Here is a 23,930-nt window from a genome sequence, read left to right as displayed (position 1 = left end):
TCTCTCAGGCTGTACCCCCATTACTCCTGTCATTGGTCCCTGTCTCTCAGGCTGTATCCCCATTACTCCTGTCATTGCTCCCTGTCTCTCAGGCTGTACCCCCATTACTCCTGTCAGTGCCCCCTGTCTCTCAGGCTGTACCCCCATTACTCCTGTCATTGCTCCCTGTCTCTCAGGCTGTACCCCCATTACTCCTGTCATTGCTCCCTGTCTCTCAGGCTGTATCCCCATTACTCCTGTCATTGCTCCCTGTCTCTCAGGCTGTACCCCCATTACTCCTGTCAGTGCTCCCTGTCTCTCAGGCTGTACCCCCATTACTCCTGTCATTGCTCCCTGTCTCTCAGGCTGTACCCCCATTACTCCTGTCATTGCTCCCTGTCTCTCAGGCTGTACCCCCATTACTCCTGTCATTGCTCCCTATCTCTCAGGCTGTACCCCCATTACTCCTGTCATTGCTCCCTGTCTCTCAGGCAGTACCCCCATTACTCCTGTCATTGCTCCGTCTCTCAGGCTGTACCCCCATTACTCCTGTCATTGCTCCCTATCTCTCAGGCTGTACCCCCATTACTCCTGTCATTGCTCCCTGTCTCTCAGGCAGTACCCCCATTACTCCTGTCATTGCTCCGTCTCTCAGGCTGTACCCCCATTACTCCTGTCATTGCTTCCTGTCTCTCAGGCTGTACCCCCATTACTCCTGTCATTGCTCCCTGTCTCTCAGGCTGTATCCCCATTACTCCTGTCATTGCTCCTGTCTCTCAGGTTGTACCCCCATTACTCCTGTCATTGCTCCCTGTCTCTCAGGCTGTACCCCCATTACTTCTGTCATTGCTCCCTATCTCTCAGGCTGTACCCCCATTACTCCTGTCATTGCTCCCTGTCTCTCAGGCTGTACCCCCATTACTCCTGTCATTGCTCCCTGTCTCTCAGACTGTACCCCCATTACTCCTGTCATTGCTCCCTGTCTCTCAGGCTGTACCCCCATTACTCCTGTCATTGCTCCCTGTCTCTCAGGCTGTACCCCCATTACTCCTGTCATTGCTCCCTATCTCTCAGGCTGTACCCCCATTACTCCTGTCATTGCTCCCTGTCTCTCAGGCTGTACCCCCATTACTCCTGTCATTGCTCACTGTCTCTCAGGCTGTACCCCCATTACTCCTGTCATTGCTCCTGTCTCTCAAGCTGTACCCCCATTACTCCTGTCATTGCTCCCTGTCTCTCAGGCAGTACCCCCATTACTCCTGTCATTGCTCCGTCTCTCAGGCTGTACCCCCATTACTCCTGTCATTGCTCCCTGTCTCTCAGGCTGTACCCCCATTACTCCTGTCATTGCTCCCTGTCTCTCAGGCTGTACCCCCATTACTCCTGTCATTGCTCCCTGTCTCTCAGGCTGTACCCCCATTACTCCTGTCATTGCTCCCTGTCTCTCAGGCTGTACCCCCATTACTCCTGTCATTGCTCCCTATCTCTCAGGCTGTACCCCCATTACTCCTGTCATTGCTCCCTGTCTCTCAGGCTGTACCCCCATTACTCCTGTCATTGCTCCCTGTCTCTCAGGCTGTACCCCCATTACTCCTGTCATTGCTCCCTGTCTCTCAGGCTGTACCCCCATTACTCCTGTCATTGCTCCCTGTCTCTCAGGCTGTACCCCCATTACTCCTGTCATTGCTCCTGTCTCTCAGGCTGTACCCCCATTACTCCTGTCATTGCTCCCTGTCTCTCAGGCTGTACAGTACCCCCATTACTCCTGTCATTGCTCCCTGGCTCTCAGGCTGTACCCCCATTACTCCTGTCATTGCTCCTGTCTCTCAGGCTGTATCCCCATTACTCCTGTCAGTGCTCCCTGTCTCTCAGGCTGTACCCCCATTACTCCTGTCATTGCTCCGTCTCTCAGGCTGTACCCCCATTACTCCTGTCATTGCTCCCTGTCTCTCAGGCTGTACCCCCATTACTCCTGTCATTGCTCCCTGTCTCTCAGGCTGTACCCCCATTACTCCTGTCATTGCTCCCTGTCTCTCAGGCTGTACCCCCTTTACTCCTGTCATTGCTCCCTGTCTCTCAGGCTGTACCCCCATTACTCCTGTCATTGCTCCCTATCTCTCAGGCTGTACCCCCATTACTCCTGTCATTGCTCCCTGTCTCTCAGGCTGTACCCCCATTACTCCTGTCATTGCTCCCTGTCTCTCAGGCTGTACCCCCATTACTCCTGTCATTGCTCCCTGTCTCTCAGGCTGTACCCCCATTACTCCTGTCATTGCTCCTGTCTCTCAGGCTGTACCCCCATTACTCCTGTCATTGCTCCTGTCTCTCAGGCTGTATCCCCATTACTCCTGTCATTGCTCCTGTCTCTCAGGCTGTACCCCCATTACTCCTGTCATTGCTCCTGTCTCTCAGGCTGTATCCCCATTACTCCTGTCATTGCTCCCTGTCTCTCAGGCTGTATCCCCATTACTCCTGTCATTGCTCCCTGTCTCTCAGGCTGTACCCCCATTACTCCTGTCATTGCTCCTGTCTCTCAGGCTGTACCCCCATTACTCCTGTCATTGCTCCTGTCTCTCAGGCTGTACCCCCATTACTCCTGTCATTGCTCCTGTCTCTCAGGCTGTATCCCCATTACTCCTGCCATTGCTCCTGTCTCTCAGGCTGTACCCCCATTACTCCTGTCATTGGTCCCTGTCTCTCAGGCTGTATCCCCATTACTCCTGTCATTGCTCCCTGTCTCTCAGGCTGTACCCCCATTACTCCTGTCAGTGCTCCCTGTCTCTCAGGCTGTACCCCCATTACTCCTGTCATTGCCCCCTATCTCTCAGGCTGTATCCCCATTACTCCTGTCATTGCTCCTGTCTCTCAGGCTGTACCCCCATTACTCCTGTCATTGGTCCCTGTCTCTCAGGCTGTATCCCCATTACTCCTGTCATTGCTCCCTGTCTCTCAGGCTGTATCCCCATTACTCCTGTCATTGCTCCTGTCTCTCAGGCTGTACCCCCATTACTCCTGTCATTGCTCCTGTCTCTCAGGCTATATCCCCATTACTCCTGTCATTGCTCCCTATCTCTCAGGCTGTATCCCCATTACTCCTGTCATTGCTCCTGTCTCTCAGGCTGTACCCCCATTACTCCTGTCATTGGTCCCTGTCTCTCAGGCTGTATCCCCATTACTCCTGTCATTGCTCCTGTCTCTCAGGCTGTACCCCCATTACTCCTGTCATTGCTCCTGTCTCTCAGGCTGTACCCCCATTACTCCTGTCAGTGCTCCCTGTCTCTCAGGCTGTATCCCCATTACTCCTGTCATTGCTCCTGTCTCTCAGGCTGTACCCCCATTACTCCTGTCATTGGTCCCTGTCTCTCAGGCTGTATCCCCATTACTCCTGTCATTGCTCCCTGTCTCTCAGGCTGTATCCCCATTACTCCTGTCATTGCTCCTGTCTCTCAGGCTGTACCCCCATTACTCCTGTCATTGCTCCTGTCTCTCAGGCTATATCCCCATTACTCCTGTCATTGCTCCCTGTCTCTCAGGCTGTACCCCCATTACTCCTGTCATTGCTCCTGTCTCTCAGGCTGTACCCCCATTACTCCTGTCATTGGTCCCTGTCTCTCAGGCTGTATCCCCATTACTCCTGTCATTGCTCCCTGTCTCTCAGGCTGTACCCCCATTACTCCTGTCATTGCTCCCTGTCTCTCAGGCTGTATCCCCATTACTCCTGTCATTGCTCCCTGTCTCTCAGGCTGTATCCCCATTACTCCTGTCAGTGCTCCCTGTCTCTCAGGCTGTACCCCCATTACTCCTGTCATTGCTCCTGTCTCTCAGGCTGTACCCCCATTACTCCTGTCATTGCTCCTGTCTCTCAGGCTGTACCCCCATTACTCCTGTCATTGCTCCCTGTCTCTCAGGCTCTATCCCCATTACTCCTGTCATTGCTCCCTGTCTCTCAGGCTGTACCCCCATTACTCCTGTCATTGCTCCCTGTCTCTCAGGCTGTACCCCCATTACTCCTGTCATTGCTCCCTGTCTCTCAGGCTGTACCCCCATTACTCCTGTCATTGCTCCCTGTCTCTCAGGCTGTACCCCCATTACTCCTGTCATTGCTCCCTGTCTCTCAGGCTGTACCCCCATTACTCCTGTCATTGCTCCTGTCTCTCAGGCTGTACCCCCATTACTCCTGTCATTGCTCCTGTCTCTCAGGCTGTACCCCCATTACTCCTGTCAGTGCTCCTGTCTCTCAGGCTGTATCCCCATTACTCCTGTCATTGCTCCTGTCTCTCAGGCTGTACCCCCATTACTCCTGTCATTGCTCCCTGTCTCTCAGGCTGTACCCCCATTACTCCTGTCATTGCTCCTGTCTCCCAGGCTGTACTCCCATTACTCCTGTCATTGCTCCCTGTCTCTCAGGCTGTATCCCCATTACTCCTGTCATTGCTCCTGTCTCTCAGGCTGTATCCCCATTACTCCTGCCATTGCTCCTGTCTCTCAGGCTGTATCCCCATTACTCCTGTCATTGCTCCCTGTCTCTCAGGCTGTATCCCCATTACTCCTGTCATTGCTCCCTGTCTCTCAGGCTGTACCCCCATTACTCCTGTCATTGCTCCCTGTCTCTCAGGCTGTACCCCCATTACTCCTGTCATTGCTCCTGTCTCTCAGGCTGTACCCCCATTACTCCTGTCATTGCTCCCTGTCTCTCAGGCTGTACCCCCATTACTCATGTCATTGCCCCCTATCTCTCAGGCTGTATCCCCATTACTCCTGTCATTACTCCTGTCTCTCAGGCTGTACCCCCATTACTCCTGTCATTGCTCCCTGTCTCTCAGGCTGTGTCCCCATTACTCCTGTCATTGCTCCCTGTCTCTCAGGCTGTACCCCCATTACTCCTGTCATTGCTCCCTGTCTCTCAGGCTGTACCCCCATTACTCCTGTCATTGCTCCTGTCTCTCAGGCTGTACCCCCATTACTCCTGTCATTGCTCCTGTCTCTCAGGCTGTACCCCCATTACTCCTGTCATTGCTCCTGTCTCTCAGGCTGTACCCCCATTACTCCTGTCATTGCTCCCTGTCTCTCAGGCTGTACCCCCATTACTCATGTCATTGCCCCCTATCTCTCAGGCTGTATCCCCATTACTCCTGTCATTACTCCTGTCTCTCAGGCTGTACCCCCATTACTCCTGTCATTGCTCCCTGTCTCTCAGGCTGTGTCCCCATTACTCCTGTCATTGCTCCCTGTCTCTCAGGCTGTACCCCCATTACTCCTGTCATTGCTCCCTGTCTCTCAGGCTGTACCCCCATTACTCCTGTCATTGCTCCTGTCTCTCAGGCTGTACCCCCATTACTCCTGTCATTGCTCCCTGTCTCTCAGGCTGTATCCCCATTACTCCTGTCATTGCTTCCTGTCTCTCAGGCTGTACCCCCATTACTCCTGTCATTGCTCCCTGTCTCTCAGGCTGTATCCCCATTACTCCTGTCATTACTCCTGTCTCTCAGGCTGTACCCCCATTACTCCTGTCATTGCTCCCTGTCTCTCAGGCTGTGTCCCCATTACTCCTGTCATTGCTCCCTGTCTCTCAGGCTGTACCCCCATTACTCCTGTCATTGCTCCCTGTCTCTCATGCTCTATCCCCATTACTCCTGTCATTGCTCCCTGTCTCTCAGGCTGTACCCCCATTACTCCTGTCATTGCTCCCTGTCTCTCAGGCTGTACCCCCATTACTCCTGTCATTGCTCCTGTCTCTAACGCTGTATCCCCATTACTCCTGTCATTGCTCCCTGTCTCTCAGGCTGTACCCCCATTACTCCTGTCATTGCTCCCTGTCTCTCAGGCTGTACCCCCATTACTCCTGTCATTGCTCATGTCTCTCAGGCTGTACCCCCATTACTCCTGTCATTGCTCCTGTCTCTCAGGCTGTATCCCCATTACTCCTGTCATTGCTCCCTGTCTCTCAGGCTGTACCCCCATTACTCCTGTCATTGCTCCCTGTCTCTCAGGCTGTACCCCCATTACTCCTGTCATTGCTCCTGTCTCTCAGGCTGTATCCCCATTACTCCTGTCATTGCTACCTGTCTCTCAGGCTGTACCCCCATTACTCCTGTCATTGCTCCCTGTCTCTCAGGCTGTATCCCCATTACTCCTGTCATTGCTCCTGTCTCTCAGGCTGTACCCCCATTACTCCTGTCAGTGCTCCTGTCTCTCAGGCTGTATCCCCATTACTCATGTCATTGCTCCTGTCTCTCAGGCTGTATCCCCATTACTCCTGTCATTGCTCCCTGTCTCTCAGGCTGTATCCCCATTACTCCTGTCATTGCTCCCTGTCTCTCAGGCTGTACCCCCATTACTCCTGTCATTGCTCCCTGTCTCTCAGGCTGTACCCCCATTACTCCTGTCATTGCTCCCTGTCTCTCAGGCTGTATCCCCATTACTCCTGTCATTGCTCCTGTCTCTCAGGCTGTACCCCCATTACTCCTGTCATTGCTCCTGTCTCTCAGGCTGTATCCCCATTACTCCTGTCATTGCTCCCTGTCTCTCAGGCTGTACCCCCATTACTCCTGTCACTGCTCCTGTCTCTCAGGCTGTACCCCCATTACTCCTGTCATTACTCCCTGTCTCTCAGGCTGTATCCCCATTACTCCTGTCATTGCTCCTATCTCTCAGGCTGTACCCCCATTACTCCTGTCATTGCTCCCTGTCTCTCAGGCTGTACCCCCATTACTCCTGTCATTGCTCCCTGTCTCTCAGGCTGTATCCCCATTACTCCTGTCATTGCTCCCTGTCTCTCAGGCTGTACCCCCATTACTCCTGTCAGTGCTCCTGTCTCTCAGGCTGTATCCCCATTACTCCTGTCATTGCTCCCTGTCTCTCAGGCTGTATCCCCATTACTCCTGTCATTGCTCCTGTCTCTCAGGCTGTATCCCCATTACTCCTGTCATTGCTCCCTGTCTCTCAGGCTGTATCCCCATTACTCCTGTCATTGCTCCTGTCTCTCAGGCTGTGTCCCCATTACTCCTGTCATTGCTCCCTGTCTCTCAGGCTGTGTCCCCATTACTCCTGTCATTGCTCCCTGTCTCTCAGGCTGTACCCCCATTACTCCTGTCATTGCTCCCTGTCTCTCAGGCTGTATCCCCATTACTCCTGTCATTGCTCCTGTCTCTCAGGCTGTATCCCCATTACTCCTGTCATTGCTCCTGTCTCTCAGGCTGTATCCCCATTACTCCTGTCATTGCTCCCTGTCTCTCAGGCTGTACCCCCATTACTCCTGTCATTGCTCCCTGTCTCTCAGGCTGTACCCCCATTACTCCTGTCATTGCTCCCTGTCTCTCAGGCTGTACCCCCATTACTCCTGTCATTGCTCCCTGTCTCTCAGGCTGTACCCCCATTACTCCTGTCATTGCTCCCTGTCTCTCAGGCTGTACCCCAATTACTCCTGTCATTGCTCCCTGTCTCTCAGGCTGTATCCCCATTACTCCTGTCATTGCTCCCTGTCTCTCAGGCTGTACCCCCATTACTCCTGCCATTGCTCCCTGTCTCTCAGGCGGAGGAGTTCCACTCGCTGGTGACGACGTTCCTGGAGTGTCTGTGTGAGTCTGAGCGCACCCTGAAGTACCGGCTGATCCCTGAGGATGAGCAGGCTCTGCAGGAGTGTCGGACGCAGCAGCAGGTGGGTACAGAAGAGATGGGGACGTTGCACAGGGCCAAGACTTCAGGCCCCAACCTCAGGGTCTTCAGCAAACCTGCCGAGAAAACAGGACTTCCAGTCCCAGAATTCCCCGGGCTGACTGATACCGTCTGTACCAGCACACGCTGGGCGGCCTGTGTGCACGCTGCGGGGGTTGGGTAACGCACGCGTGGCGCTGGGCGGCCTGTGTGCACGCTGCGTGGGTTGGATAAAGCACGCGTGGCGCTGGGCGGCCTGTGTGCACGCTGCGTGGGTTGGATAAAGCACGCGTGGCGCTGGGCGGCCTGTGTGCACGCTGCGGGGGTTGGGTAACGCACACGTGGCGCTGGGCGGCCTGTGTGCACGCTGCGGGGGTTGGGTAACGCACACGTGGCGCTGGGCGGCCCGAGTGCATGCTGCGGGGGTTGGATAACGCACACGTGGCGCTGGGCGGCCTGTGTGCACGCTGCGGGGGTTGGGTAACGCACACGTGGCGCTGGGCGGCCTGTGTGCACGCTGCGGGGGTTGGATAACGCACACGTGGCGCTGGGCGGCCTGTGTGCACGCTGCGTGGGTTGGATAAAGCACCCGTGGCGCTGGGCGGCCTGTGTGCACGCTGCGGGGGTTGGATAACGCACGCGTGGCGCTGGGCGGCCTGTGTGCACGCTGCGGGGGTTGGGTAACGCACACGTGGCGCTGGGCGGCCTGTGTGCACGCTGCGGGGGTTGGGTAACGCACACGTGGCGCTGTCCGGCCTGTGTGCACGCTGCGTGGGTTGGATAACGCACACATGGCGCTGGGCGGCCTGTGTGCACGCTGCGTGGGTTGGATAACGCACACATGGCGCTGGGCGGCCTGTGTGCACGCTGCGGGGGTTGGATAACACACACGTGGCGCTGGGCGGCCTGTGTGCACGCTGCGTGGGTTGGATAAAGCACGCGTGGCGCTGGGCGGCCTGTGTGCACGCTGCGGGGGTTGGATAACGCACACGTGGCGCTGGGCAGCCTGTGTGCACGCTGCGGGGGTTGGATAACGCACGCGTGGCGCTGGGCGGCCTGTGTGCACGCTGCGGGGGTTGGGTAACGCACACGTGGCGCTGGGCGGCCTGTGTGCACGCTGCGGGGGTTGGGTAAAGCACGCGTGGCGCTGGGCGGCCTGTGTGCACGCTGCGGGGGTTGGATAACGCACACGTGGCGCTGGGCGGCCTGTGTGCACGCTGCGGGGGTTGGATAACGCACACGTGGCGCTGGGCGGCCTGTGTGCACGCTGCGGGGGTTGGATAACGCACACGTGGCGCTGGGCGGCCTGTGTGCATGCTGCGGGGGTTGGGTAACGCACACGTGGCGCTGGGCGGCCTGTGTGCACGCTGCGGGGGTTGGATAACGCACACGTGGCGCTGGGCAGCCTGTGTGCACGCTGCGGGGGTTGGGTAACGCACACGTGGCGCTGGGTGGCCTGTGTGCACGCTGCGTGGGTTGGATAACGCACACGTGGCGCTGGGCGGCCTGTGTGCACGCTGCGGGGGTTGGATAACGCACACGTGGCGCTGGGCGGCCTGTGTGCACGCTGCGGGGGTTGGATAACGCACACGTGGTGCTGGGCGGCCTGTGTGCACGCTGCGGGGGTTGGATAACGCACACATGGCGCTGGGCGGCCTGTGTGCACGCTGCGGGGGTTGGATAACGCACACGTGGCGCTGGGCGGCCTGTGTGCACGCTGCGGGGGTTGGATAACGCACACGTGGCGCTGGGCGGCCTGTGTGCATGCTGCGGGGGTTGGGTAACGCACACGTGGCGCTGGGCGGCCTGTGTGCACGCTGCGGGGGTTGGATAACGCACACGTGGCGCTGGGCGGCCTGTGTGCACGCTGCGGGGGTTGGGTAACGCACACGTGGCGCTGGGTGGCCTGTGTGCACGCTGCGTGGGTTGGATAACGCACACGTGGCGCTGGGCGGCCTGTGTGCACGCTGCGGGGGTTGGATAACGCACACGTGGCGCTGGGCGGCCTGTGTGCACGCTGCGGGGGTTGGATAACGCACGCGTGGCGCTGGGCGGCCTGTGTGCACGCTGCGGGGGTTGGATAACGCACGCGTGGCGCTGGGCGGCCTGTGTGCACGCTGCGTGGGTTGGGTAACGCACACGTGGCGCTGGGCGGCCTGTGTGCATGCTGCGGGGGTTGGATAACGCACACGTGGCGCTGGGCGGCCTGTGTGCACGCTGCGTGGGTTGGATAACGCACACGTGGCGCTGGGCGGCCTGTGTGCACGCTGCGGGGGTTGGATAACGCACACGTGGCGCTGGGCGGCCTGTGTGCACGCTGCGTGGGTTGGATAACGCACCCGTGGCGCTGGGCGGCCTGTGTGCACGCTGCGGGGGTTGGATAACGCACGCGTGACGCTGGGCGGCCTGTGTGCACGCTGCGGGGGTTGGATAACGCACGCGTGGCGCTGGGCGGCCTGTGTGCACGCTGCGTGGGTTGGGTAACGCACACGTGGCGCTGGGCGGCCTGTGTGCACGCTGCGGGGGTTGGATAACGCACACGTGGCGCTGGGCGGCCTGTGTGCACGCTGCGTGGGTTGGATAACGCACACGTGGCGCTGGGCGGCCTGTGTGCACGCTGCGGGGGTTGGGTAACGCACACGTGGCGCTGGGCGGCCTGTGTGCACGCTGCGGGGGTTGGGTAACGCACACGTGGCGCTGGGCGGCCTGTGTGCACGCTGCGGGGGTTGGATAACGCACACGTGGCGCTGGGCGGCCTGTGTGCACGCTGCGGGGGTTGGATAACACACCCGTGGCGCTGGGCGGCCTGTGTGCACGCTGCGGGGGTTGGATAACGCACGCGTGGCGCTGGGCGGCCTGTGTGCACGCTGCGGGGGTTGGGTAACGCACACGTGGCGCTGGGCGGCCTGTGTGCACGCTGCGGGGGTTGGGTAACGCACACGTGGCGCTGGGCGGCCTGTGTGCACGCTGCGGGGGTTGGATAAAGCACGCGTGGCGCTGGGCGGCCTGTGTGCACGCTGCGGGGGTTGGGTAACGCACACGTGGCGCTGGGCGGCCTGTGTGCACGCTGCGGGGGTTGGGTAACGCACACGTGGCGCTGGGCGGCCTGTGTGCACGCTGCGGGGGTTGGGTAATGCACACGTGGCGCTGGGCGGCCTGTGTGCACGCTGCGTGGGTTGGGTAATGCACACGTGGCGCTGGGCGGCCTGTGTGCACGCTGCGGGGGTTGGGTAACGCACACGTGGCGCTGGGCAGCCTGTGTGCACGCTGCGGGGGTTGGATAACGCACACGTGGCGCTGGGCGGCCTGTGTGCACGCTGCGGGGGTTGGATAACGCACACGTGGCGCTGGGCGGCCTGTGTGCATGCTGCGGGGGTTGGGTAACGCACACGTGGCGCTGGGCGGCCTGTGTGCACGCTGCGGGGGTTGGATAACGCACACGTGGCGCTGGGCAGCCTGTGTGCACGCTGCGGGGGTTGGGTAACGCACACGTGGCGCTGGGTGGCCTGTGTGCACGCTGCGTGGGTTGGATAACGCACACGTGGCGCTGGGCGGCCTGTGTGCACGCTGCGGGGGTTGGATAACGCACACGTGGCGCTGGGCGGCCTGTGTGCACGCTGCGGGGGTTGGATAACGCACACGTGGTGCTGGGCGGCCTGTGTGCACGCTGCGGGGGTTGGATAACGCACACATGGCGCTGGGCGGCCTGTGTGCACGCTGCGGGGGTTGGATAACGCACACGTGGCGCTGGGCGGCCTGTGTGCACGCTGCGGGGGTTGGATAACGCACACGTGGCGCTGGGCGGCCTGTGTGCATGCTGCGGGGGTTGGGTAACGCACACGTGGCGCTGGGCGGCCTGTGTGCACGCTGCGGGGGTTGGATAACGCACACGTGGCGCTGGGCGGCCTGTGTGCACGCTGCGGGGGTTGGGTAACGCACACGTGGCGCTGGGTGGCCTGTGTGCACGCTGCGTGGGTTGGATAACGCACACGTGGCGCTGGGCGGCCTGTGTGCACGCTGCGGGGGTTGGATAACGCACACGTGGCGCTGGGCGGCCTGTGTGCACGCTGCGGGGGTTGGATAACGCACGCGTGGCGCTGGGCGGCCTGTGTGCACGCTGCGGGGGTTGGATAACGCACGCGTGGCGCTGGGCGGCCTGTGTGCACGCTGCGTGGGTTGGGTAACGCACACGTGGCGCTGGGCGGCCTGTGTGCATGCTGCGGGGGTTAGATAACGCACACGTGGCGCTGGGCGGCCTGTGTGCACGCTGCGTGGGTTGGATAACGCACACGTGGCGCTGGGCGGCCTGTGTGCACGCTGCGGGGGTTGGATAACGCACACGTGGCGCTGGGCGGCCTGTGTGCACGCTGCGTGGGTTGGATAACGCACCCGTGGCGCTGGGCGGCCTGTGTGCACGCTGCGGGGGTTGGATAACGCACGCGTGACGCTGGGCGGCCTGTGTGCACGCTGCGGGGGTTGGATAACGCACGCGTGGCGCTGGGCGGCCTGTGTGCACGCTGCGTGGGTTGGGTAACGCACACGTGGCGCTGGGCGGCCTGTGTGCACGCTGCGGGGGTTGGATAACGCACACGTGGCGCTGGGCGGCCTGTGTGCACGCTGCGTGGGTTGGATAACGCACACGTGGCGCTGGGCGGCCTGTGTGCACGCTGCGGGGGTTGGGTAACGCACACGTGGCGCTGGGCGGCCTGTGTGCACGCTGCGGGGGTTGGGTAACGCACACGTGGCGCTGGGCGGCCTGTGTGCACGCTGCGGGGGTTGGATAACGCACACGTGGCGCTGGGCGGCCTGTGTGCACGCTGCGGGGGTTGGATAACACACCCGTGGCGCTGGGCGGCCTGTGTGCACGCTGCGGGGGTTGGATAACGCACGCGTGGCGCTGGGCGGCCTGTGTGCACGCTGCGGGGGTTGGGTAACGCACACGTGGCGCTGGGCGGCCTGTGTGCACGCTGCGGGGGTTGGGTAACGCACACGTGGCGCTGGGCGGCCTGTGTGCACGCTGCGGGGGTTGGATAAAGCACGCGTGGCGCTGGGCGGCCTGTGTGCACGCTGCGGGGGTTGGGTAACGCACACGTGGCGCTGGGCGGCCTGTGTGCACGCTGCGGGGGTTGGGTAACGCACACGTGGCGCTGGGCGGCCTGTGTGCACGCTGCGGGGGTTGGGTAATGCACACGTGGCGCTGGGCGGCCTGTGTGCACGCTGCGTGGGTTGGGTAATGCACACGTGGCGCTGGGCGGCCTGTGTGCACGCTGCGGGGGTTGGATAACGCACACGTGGCGCTGGGCGGCCTGTGTGCACGCTGCGGGGGCAGATAACATAATATGGCGACCCAACGTTTGCAGTTATGGAAGCCGTGGATTTTGGACACTTTGTATTCACAAAATAATACGGAAAAGAGGAGTCACTCGGTGGGCGGTGGGCAGACTCTGCGCCTATGCAAACATCTCTCTATCTCTCCTCCCTTATCTCTCCCCTTATCTCTATCTCTCCTCCCTTATCTCTATCTCTCCTCCTTTATCGCTCCCCTTATCTCTATCTCTCCTCCCTTATCTCTCCCCTTATCTCTATCACGCCTCCCTTATCTCTCCCCTTATCTCTATCTCTCCTCCCTTATCTCTATCTCTCCTCCTTTATCTCTCCCCTTATCTCTATCTCTCCTCCCTTATCTCTCCCCTTATCTCTATCACGCCTCCCTTATCTCTCCCCTTATCTCTATCTCTCCTCCCTTATCTATCTCTCCTCCCTTATCTTCCTCTCTCTCTCCTCCCTTATCTCTATCTATCCTCCCTTATCTCTCTCCATCTCTCTGTCTCCTCCCTTATCTCTATCGCTCCTCCCTTATCTCTCCCCTTATCTCTATCTCTCCTCCCTTATCTCTATCTCTCCTCCTTTATCTCTCCCCTTATCTCTATCTCTCCTCCCTTATCTCTCCCCTTATCTCTATCACGCCTCCCTTATCTCTCCCCTTATCTCTATCTCTCCTCCCTTATCTATCTCTCCTCCCTTATCTTCCTCTCTCTCTCCTCCCTTATCTCTATCTATCCTCCCTTATCTCTCTCCATCTCTCTGTCTCCTCCCTTATCTCTATCGCTCCTCCCTTATCTCTCCCCTTATCTCTATCTCTCCTCCCTTATCTCTCCCTCTCTGTCTATCTCCTCCATTATCTTTCCCTCTCTACTCCCTTGTCTCCTCCCTTATCTCTATCTCTCCTTCCTTATCTCTCCCTCTCTCTCCTTCCTTATCTCTCCCTCTCTCTCTATCTCCTCAATTATCCCTCTCTATCTATCTCCTCCATTATCTCTCTCTATCTCTCCTCCATTATCTCTCTATATCTCTCCTCCATTATCTCTCCCTCTCTCTGTCTACTCCCTTATCTCTCCCTCTCTCTATCTCCTCCCATATCTCTATCTCTCCTCCCTTATCTCTCTCCCTCTCTCTCCCCTCATTTCTCGCTGTCTCTCTCCTCCGTTATTTCTCCCTTCTTTGATCTATCCTCCCTTATCTCTCCCCCTCTCTATCTCTCCTTCTATCTCATCTCTCTTCCCTTATCTCTCCCCCTCTCTATCTCTCCTCCCTTATCTCTCCCCTCATCTCTCTCTATATATATCTCTCTGTCTCTATCGCTCCTCCCTTATCTCTCTCTGTCTTTCCTCCCTTATCTCTCTTTATCTTTCCTCTCTTATCTCTCCCCCTCTCTTTCTCTTTCCCTCTCTATCTCTCCTCCCTTATCTCTTTCTCCTCCTTATCGCTCCCCTTATCCCTCTCTATATATCTCTCTCTCTCCTCCCTTATCTTCCCCCCTTTTTCTCCTCCCTTATCCCCCCTCTCTCTCTCCTCCTTATCTCTCCCTCTGTCTCTACAACTTCTCCCTTATCTCTCTGTCTCTCTCCTCCCGTATCTCTCTGTCTGTCTCTCTCTCCTCCCGTATCTCTCTCTCCTCCCGTATCTGTCTCTCTCTCGTCCTGTATCTCTCTCTCTCTCTCTCATATCCCCTCCTTATTTATCCCCCTCTCTCTTTCGCTTCTCCCTTATCGCTCCTCCCTTATCTCTATCTCTCCTCCCTTATCTCTCTCTCTCCTCCCTTATCTATCTCTCCTCCCCTATCGCTCCCCTTTTCTCTCTCACTCCTCCCTTATCTCTCCCCCTTTCTCGCTCTCTCTTCCCTTATCTCTCCCTTTCTCTCTATCTTTCCTTCATTATCTCTCCCTCTCCCTCATCTCTCCCTCTCTCTCCTCCCTTATCTCTCTCTCCTCCCTTATCTCTCCCCCCTCTCTCACTCTATTTCTCTTCCCTTATTTCTCTCTCTATCTCTCTCCCTCTCTCTCTCTCCTACCTTATCTCTCCCTCCCTCTCCTCACTTATCTCTCCCTCTCTGTCTCTCTCTCCTCCCTTATCTCTCTGTCTCTCTCTCCTCCTGTATCTGTCTCTCTCCTCCCTTATCTCTCTCCCTCCCTGTCTCTCTCTTCTCCCTTATCTCTCCCTCCCTCTCTCTCTCTCCTCCCTTATCTCTCTCCCTCTCTCTCCGTAGGAGCTGATGAATACCCTGCAGTGCCAGCAGTTGGCGTTGGAGTGCATTGTTTCTCTGGGTCAGGAAATCCTGTACGTCTGTCACCCTGACTCCATTATCACCATCAAATCTTGGCTGAATATCACTAAGACGCGATACCAGGAGGTGAGCGCACACCCCTTTCTCTGGGCTCTTATACACTATATAGGGCTGTATACACAAGGAAAGATTTGATATCTGCGTATCCCTCCTTAAAAAGCAGTGCTTGTGCGCTGTGTGTTGTGTTGAATAAACAGTAAGGAAGGGCTGATCATTTTGGGACACTGAGTGTGAGAAATCGAGTACACCAAGTCTCCGAGTCTAGTCTGCGTGCTGAGCGCTTCGTGAGTGTGAGCTACACTTTAATTGGAGCGCAGTATGAACCACGACATCCTCGCCCTGCATCAAGCACAGAGTAAAGGAACCGGGGAAAACAATATCCAAATAGGGTGAGCAACAGAAAAAGTCCAATCCAAGTAGGGGTCACTTGCAGTAGTTGCTGCCCCAAATATAAGGACCTGCAATGTGACCGAATGAAAGGAGGAAGGAGGGAGGGAAGGAAGGAGGGAAGGAAGGAGGGAAGGAGGGAAGGAAGGAGGGAAGGAGGGAGGGCTTGGAGGGAGGGAAGGAGGGAGGGAAGGAAGGAGGGAGGGAGGGAAGGAGGGAGGGAGGGAAGGAGGGAGGGAAGGAAAGAGGGAAGGAGGGAGGGAAGGGAAGAAGGGAGGGAAGGAAAGAGGGAAGAAGGGAGGGAAGGAAAGAGGGAAGAAAGGAGGGAAGGAAGAAAGGAGGGAAGGAAGGAAGGAAGGAAGGAAGGAAGGAAGGAAGGAGGGAAGGAAGGAGGGAAAGAAGGAAGGAGGGAGGGAAGGGAAGGAGGCAGGGAAGGAGGGAGGGAGGGAAGGAGGGAGGGAGGGAAGGAAGGAAGGAGGGAAGAAAGGAGGGAAAGAAGGAAGGAGGGAAAGAAGAAGGAGGGAAAGAAGAAGGAGGGAGGGAAGGAAGGAAGGAGGGAAGGAAGGAGGGAAGGAAGGAGGGAGGGAAGGAAGGAGGGAAGAAAGGAAGGAGGGAAGAAAGGAGGGAGGGAAGGAAGGAGGGAAGAAGGGAAGGAAGGAGGGAGGGAAGGAAGGAAGGAGGGAAGAAGGGAAGGAAGGAGGGAGGGAAGGAAGGAGGGAAGAAAGGAGGGAGGGAAGGAAGGAGGGAAGAAGGGAAGGAGGGAGGGAAGGAAGGAAGGAAGGAAGGAGGGAGGGGCGCATGTGATGCCAACAAATACACTTTATATGGAAATGCGAGCGGGAATGATATTTAAACATGTAAAATAACAGGATAAATTGCCTGAGGTTATGGCGATGCCCTACTCAGGAATGAAGGTAGTGCCCGCACTCAAACAAAAAGGGTGACAGTGGGGTACTTAACCGCCGGTGCGCTGGTTCTGGGGAGCTCCTGATGTCCCAAATAGACCCAGTGAAGAAGAAGAATCAGGCGCACGGTCTTAATCATCAATGAAAAGGGTTTAATCTGCCGAGGAACCCAACGTTTCGGCAGTAATACTGCCTTTCTCAGGGTGTAGGCTCACACTCGGGGGCATTAGTTTGTCCCTCACGACCTTAGCAGACGTCCTCCGTAGGGCCCTAGAGTCCGAGGGGGGTAGTGGCCGATGTAATACCGCTGCGAGTCTGGATCTAATCTAACTGTGATCAGCTGGGTTTCCATCATTTCCTGGCCTCCATCTGAAACCATAGGGGACCGGGCAACCGACCAATCAGAGCATGGATGTTACGTCAGCCAATCACAGAGCAAGGGCTCACCTGTGATGTGCCAAACAGGGCCATGGTAGGTGGCAGTGCTTTAGGAGAGCCCACAGAGGTGGGATTGAGGAGAGTGGGCAATTCAAACTGACCAATGGGAGCTGAGTTTGTTGGGGCGAGGATCCAGGCCTCGGGTTCCAGTCTCAGCCTGATACCTCCTGTAGAGATAGACGCCTCTTAGTCCGGGATGAACAATGACTCCGCTTGGGAAGTCCACGTTCCCCAGACTTGAGTAAATATCTCTCCCCACACATCCTGTGTCCCAAGCACCTCGCCCAGCCCCTCCGTGGAGAGCAGGCCCAGATTCCCATCTGTGGAGAGCAGGCCCAGATTCCCATCTGTGGAGAGCAGGCCCAGATTCCCATCTGTGGAGAGCAGGCCCAGATTCCCATCTGTGGAGAGCAGGCCCAGATTCCCATCTGTGGAGAGCAGGCCCAGATTCCCATCTGTGGAGAGAAGGCCCATATTCCCTCCTGGGCTGGCTGGCTAACAGAATTACCGGCCCCTCCGTGGAGAGCAGGCCCATATTCCCTCCTGGGCTGGCTGGCTAACAGAATTACCGGCCCCTCCGTGGAGAGCAGGCCCATATTCCCTCCTGGGCTGGCTGGCTAAAAGAATTACCGGCCCAGCACACACTGGGGTCCTAGGAAGACATTGCATATACATGGGGAATAAGTGGTCTTTCTGGGGGATACACAGAAACAAAACTTCATCAACAATATTGTGTTGTGTGTGTCTGCAGGTGGTGTCCTGGTCTCACCAGCAGGGGGAGCGTATCCAAGCTCAGGTTCAGGCACTGGCCACGGAGCGTGAGGAGGTGGCCCGGCTCATGGATTGGATCACAGCAGCGGAGGAGGCGCTGAGCTTACGAGATAACGAGGTTCTGCCTGAAGAGATGGAAGCATTGGAGGATATCATATCACAGCACACAGTAATATTTTTGCTGACCTCTTGACCTTAGCCACTAGAGAGCAGACTTCTGTTAATCGTTTCTCTTATCTCAGTGGGCGGGGTTCTCTTATCTCAGTGGGCGGGGTTTCTCTTATCTCAGTGGGCGGGGTTTCTCTTATCTCAGTGGGCTTGGTTTCTCTTATCTCAGTGGGCTGGGTTTCTCTTATCTCAGTGGGTGGGGTTTCTCTTATCTCAGTGGGTGGGGTTTCTCTTATCTCAGTGGGCTGTGTTTCTCTTATCTCAGTGGGTGGGGGTTTCTCTTATCTCAGTGGGTGGGGTTTCTCTTATCTCAGTGGGCTGGGTTTCTCTTATCTCAGTGGGTGGGGGTTCTCTTATCTCAGTGGGTGGGGTTTCTCTTATCTCAGTGGGCGGGGTTTCTCTTATCTCAGTGGGTGGGGTTTCTCTTATCTCAGTGAGCTGGGTTTCTCATCTCAGTGGGTGGGGTTTCTCTTATCTCAGTGGGTGGGGTTTCTCTTATCTCAGTGGGCTGGGGTTCTCTTATCTCAGTGGGTGGGGTTTCTCTTATCTCAGTGGGCGGGGTTTCTCTTATCTCAGTGGGCTGGGTTTCTCTTATCTCAGTGGGCGGGGTTTCTCTTATCTCAGTGGACGGGGTTTCTCTTATCTCAGTGGGCTGGGTTTCTCTTATCCCAGTGGGCTGGGTTTCTCTTATCTCAGTGGGCGGGGTTTCTCTTATCTCAGTGGGCGGGGTTTCTCTTATCTCAGTGGGCGGGGTTTCTCTTATCTCAGTGGGTGGGTTTCTCTTATCTCAGTGGGTGGGGTTTCTCTTATCTCAGTGGGTGGGGTTTCTCTTATCTCAGTGGGCTGGGTTTCTCTTATCTCAGTGGGCAGGGTTTCTCTTATCTCAGTGGGCGGGGTTTATCTTCTCAGTGGGCGGGGTTTATCTTATCTCAGTGGGCGGGGTTTCCCTTATCTCAGTGGGTGGGGTTTCTCTTATCTCAGTGGGTGGGGTTTCTCTTATCTCAGTGGGCTGGGTTTCTCTTATCTCAGTGGGCAGGGTTTCTCTTATCTCAGTGGGCGGGGTTTATCTTCTCAGTGGGCGGGGTTTATCTTATCTCAGTGGGCGGGGTTTCCCTTATCTCAGTGGGCGGGGTTTCTCTAATCTCAGTGGGTGGGGGTTCTCTTATCTCAGTGGGCTGGGTTTCTCTTATCTCAGTGGGCGGGGTTTCTCTTATCTCAGTGGGCGGGGTTTCTCTTATCTCAGTGGGCTGGGTTTCTCGTTTCTCAGTGGGCTGGGTTTCTCTTATCTCAGTGGGCGGCGGTTCTCTTATCTCAGTGGGCGGGGTTTCTCTTATCTCAGTGGGCTGGGTTTCTCGTTTCTCAGTGGGCTGGGTTTCTCTTATCTCAGTGGGCTGGGTTTCTCTTATCTTAGTGGGTGGGTTTCTCTTATCTCAGTGGGTGGGGTTTATCTTATCTCAGTGGGCTGGGTTTCTCTTATCTCAGTGGGCTGGGTTTCTCATCTCAGTGGGCTGGGTTTCTCGTTTCTCAGTGGGCTGGGTTTCTCTTATCTCAGTGGGCGGGGTTTCTCTTATCTCAGTGGGCGGGGGTTCTCTTATCTCAGTGGGTGGGGTTTCTCTTATCTCAATGGGCGGGGTTTCTCTTATCTCAATGGGCAGGGTTTCTCTTATCTCAGTGGGCTTGGTTTCTCTTATCTCAGTGGGCTGGGTTTCTCTTATCTCAGTGGGTGGGGTTACTCTTATCTCAGTGGGTGGGGTTTCTCTTATCTCAGTGGGCTGTGTTTCTCTTATCTCAGTGGGTGGGGGTTTCTCTTATCTCAGTGAGTGGGGTTTCTCTTATCTCAGTGGGCTGGGTTTCTCTTATCTCAGTGGGCTGGGTTTCTCTTATCTCAGTGGGTGGGGTTTCTCTTATCTCAGTGGGTGGGGTTTCTCTTATCTCAGTGGGTGGGGTTTCTCTTATCTCAGTGGGCTGGGTTTCTCTTATCTCAGTGGGTGGGGTTTCTCTTATCTCAGTGGGCTGGGTTTCTCTTATCTCAGTGGGCGGGGTTTCTCTTATCTCAGTGGGCGGGGTTTCCCTTATCTCAGTGGGTAGGTTTATCTTATCTCAGTGGGCGGGGTTTCTCTTATCTCAGTGGGCGGGGGTTCTCTTATCTCAGTGGGCGGGGGTTCTCTTATCTCAGTGGGCTGGGTTTCTCTTATCTCAGTGGGCGGGGTTTCTCTTATCTCAGTGGGCTGGGTTTCTCTTATCTCAGTGGGCTGGGTTTCTCGTTTCTCAGTGGGCTGGGTTTCTCTTATCTCAGTGGGCGGCGGTTCTCTTATCTCAGTGGGCGGGGTTTCTCTTATCTCAGTGGGCTGGGTTTCTCGTTTCTCAGTGGGCTGGGGTTCTCTTATCTCAGTGGGCTGGGTTTCTCTTATCTCAGTGGGCTGGGTTTCTCTTATCTCAGTGGGTGGGGTTTCTCTTATCTCACTGGGTGGGGTTTATCTTATCTCAGTAGGCTGGGTTTCTCTTATCTCAGTGGGCTGGGTTTCTCATCTCAGTGGGCTGGGTTTCTCGTTTCTCAGTGGGCTGGGTTTCTCTTATCTCAGTGGGCGGGGTTTCTCTTATCTCAGTGGGTGGGGGTTCTCTTATCTCAGTGGGTGGGGTTTCTCTTATCTCAATGGGCGGGGTTTCTCTTATCTCAGTGGGCGGGGTTTCTCTTATCTCAGTGGGTGGGGTTTCTCTTATCTCAGTGGGTGGGGGTTCTCTTATCTCAGTGGGTGGGGTTACTCTTATCTCAGTGGGCGGGGTTTCTCTTATCTCAGTGGGCGGGGTTTCTCTTATCTCAGTGGGTGGGGGTTCTCTTATCTCAATGGGCGGGGGTTCTCTTATCTCAGTGGGTGGGGTTTCTCTTATCTCAGTGGGTGGGGATTCTCTTATCTCAGTGGGCTGGGTTTCTCTTATCTCAGCGGGCTGGGTTTCTCTTATCTCAGTGGGCTGGGTTTCTCTTATCTCAGTGGGTGGGTTTCTCGTTTCTCAGTGGGCGGGGTTTCTCTTATCTCAGTGGGCTGTGTTTCTCTTATCTCAGTGGGCGGGGTTTCTCTTATCTCAGTGGGCTGGGTTTCTCTTATCTCAGTGGACGGGGTTTCTCTTATCTCAGTGGGCGGGGTTTCTCCTATCTCCCTCCTCCAGCTCTCTCCTCTCCTGTCTGGCGGAATTTTGATCCCGGCGCCGACAGGAGGAAGGAGAGAAGAGAGCGTGGGACCCCCTCGAAGGTGCAGGGCCCAAGCCAACCGCCTTGTCCTAAGGCCGTCTCTTTTTCAGAGGATGTACGGTGACAGGACACACCCCTCAGTGGGTGGTATCCTGTCACTGTACCTTGACCAGGGCCACACAACAATGACCGTTGACAAAACAAATTTAGTATCACTGACCAAGGATGGAAGGACATGAGACTTCATGACAAAATGAGCGTATATTAAGCCCTTCCACACCAATTCTGGGGGTAATGTATTAATCTGTGAAAGTGCCGGTCGGGGCCTATCGTACAGAAAGTCCCATTGATTTGAATGTCCCGGCCAGAGTTTAATGAATTACAGTACCACCCCTGAGAAGAGGAGATTGCATGTTTGTGTTACAGGTGCCTCTAAATGTTGCACCTTTGTAACCCTTTCCTCGCCCTCTGTTGGTGCCTGTTTTAGGTGTTTATGGAGGAGCTGGCCAGGAAGGAACCAGAGGTGGAGAGAGTGACGAAGAACTGCAAACGTAAAGTGGTGACGAAAGCCCCTAACTCCCGCAGGAACTCAGCCAGTGAGTAACTGCCTGTCCCAACAACGCCCCATTATCTCACACATCTATATCCCACTGATACTCTACCACTCACACATCTCTATCCAACTGATACTCTACCACTCACACCTCTACATCCCACTCACACCTCTACATCCCACTCACACCTCTACATCCCACTCACACCTCTACATCCCACTCACACCTCTACATCCCACTCACACCTCTACATCCCACTCACACCTCTACATCCCACTCACACCTCTACATCCCACTCACACCTCTACATCCCACTCACACCTCTACATCCCACTCACACCTCTACATCCCACTCACACCTCTACATCCCACTCACACCTCTACATCCCACTCACACCTCTACATCCCACTCACACCTCTACATCCCACTTACTATACCACTCACACCTCTACATCCCACTTACTATACCACTCACACCTCTATATCACACTCACACCTCTACTTTCCACTTACTCACCTACATCCCACTCACACCTCTACATCCCACTTACTCTTGCACTCCTCTCATCCCACTCACATCCTACTCACACCTATACATTCCACTCACTCCTCTACATCTCACTCACACCTCTACATCCCACTCACACCTCTACATCCTACTTCCTCTACATCCCACTCACACCTCTACATCCCACTCACACCTCTACATCCCACTTCCTCTACATCCCACTCACACCTCTACATCCCACTCACACCTCTACATCCCACTCACACCTCTACCACCCACTCAGACTTCACAAGATGATGTCAGATACGTAGCTGTTTCAAACTCACCATGCACTCAGTGGCAGAGCCCACAGCCGGTACTAAGAAAACCCCACTCACACACCCATCTATATCATACTCGCTCCCCACCACATGGGAGATACCTGGACCCCAAAATCATTCACAAATGTGGCCACAAGTGCCCGTGGCACTTCATTCATACGGCATCTGTACCCATAGTACTACAACCCCACTCACACCTGTACACCTCGCTCACCAACACCTCTACACTACACTCATACTCCTGCAGCCCAAAACTCACCAATATTCTCATAACCTCCTCGTGCCCCCAACCAACAACCTCATCTTTCATATAACAGAAAAATAAAGCCACCGCCGTCCCTCGCAGCCACCGCCGTCCCTCGCAGCCACCGCCGTCCCTCGCAGCCACCGCTGACCCTCGCAGCCACCGCCGTCCCTCGCAGCCACCGCCGTCCCTCGCAGCCACCGCCATCCCTCGCAGCCACCCTGACCCTCGCAGCCACCGCCGGCCCTCGCAGCCACCGCCGGCCCTCGCAGCCACCGCCGTCCCTCGCAGCCACCGCTGACCCTCGCAGCCACCGCCGTCCCTCGCAGCCACCGCCGTCCCTCGCAGCCACCGCCGTCCCTCGCAGCCACCGCCGACCCTCGCAGCCACCGCCATCCCTCGCAGCCACCCTGACCCTCGCAGCCACCGCCGGCCCTCGCAGCCACCGCCGTCCCTCGCAGCCACCCCGACCCTCGCAGCCACCGCCGTCCCTCGCAGCCACCCCGACCCTCGCAGCCACCGCCGTCCCTCGCAGCCACCCTGACCCTCGCAGCCACCACCGGCCCTCGCAGCCACCCCGACCCTTGTGCGCCTTTTCTAAAGACGTTGGCCCATGTGTACTAAGTGGTGCTGTTAAATAAGTTACCTTCTTTCCCTGGAAGACAACTTTGAATGGAGCATAAATTGTCATAGTTACTAAGTAGTACTACTCCAATTGTCACTTTCCGGTTCTGGATGACACCTTAGAAGCTATTAACCTGAATGGGCCATATTCACTAAGCTATGCTAGACCGTGTGTTATGGAGTAGCACTGCTTAGTAAATATGTACCTTTATTTTTAAGAATGACTTCTTTGTCCACCACATTGACATCCTACTCCTCTGCTGCCCTTATTCCACCTTTCCCGGTGATCTTGTTGATATAAAGGGCTGCAGATATAAGTCCTAACGGTGACCTGACCTTTGTTTTTCAGAAAGACAAAGCTCCCTTAAGTCGCCACAGATGAGTCTGTCGGTGCCTCTGCTGGACGTGGCGCCTGAAACCCCTCACATGGCCCAGCTTCTGAACCGCTGGCAGCAGCTCTGGTTCTTGTCACTGGATCGGCAGTGCCGCCTGCAGTGCGCACAGCAGCGACTGCACGAGGTGAGGGGACCAGGAGGAGAACGAGCCTTCAAAGCCATGGCCACTTCT

The 23,930-nt window shown here is 56.5% G+C and overlaps 1 protein-coding gene across 1 annotated transcript in view; it reads left to right on the top strand.

Moving 5' to 3' along the window:
* LOC142484991 (microtubule-actin cross-linking factor 1, isoforms 6/7-like) overlaps positions 1-23,930 on the top strand; it is a 94,708-nt gene that overhangs the window by 61,355 nt on the left and 9,423 nt on the right. Inside the window, exons 8-12 of the mRNA XM_075584228.1 lie at positions 7,511-7,636; positions 15,179-15,322; positions 17,738-17,926; positions 21,600-21,708; positions 23,713-23,882. Coding sequence (XP_075440343.1) covers positions 7,511-7,636; positions 15,179-15,322; positions 17,738-17,926; positions 21,600-21,708; positions 23,713-23,882 — 738 coding nt within the window. The remainder of the gene's footprint in view (positions 1-7,510; positions 7,637-15,178; positions 15,323-17,737; positions 17,927-21,599; positions 21,709-23,712; positions 23,883-23,930) is intronic.

Source organism: Ascaphus truei, unplaced genomic scaffold (genome assembly GCF_040206685.1).
Source record: "Ascaphus truei isolate aAscTru1 unplaced genomic scaffold, aAscTru1.hap1 HAP1_SCAFFOLD_502, whole genome shotgun sequence".
Classification (NCBI taxonomy): domain Eukaryota; kingdom Metazoa; phylum Chordata; class Amphibia; order Anura; family Ascaphidae; genus Ascaphus; species Ascaphus truei.
This window is presented reverse-complemented; position numbering and strand designations above follow the sequence as displayed.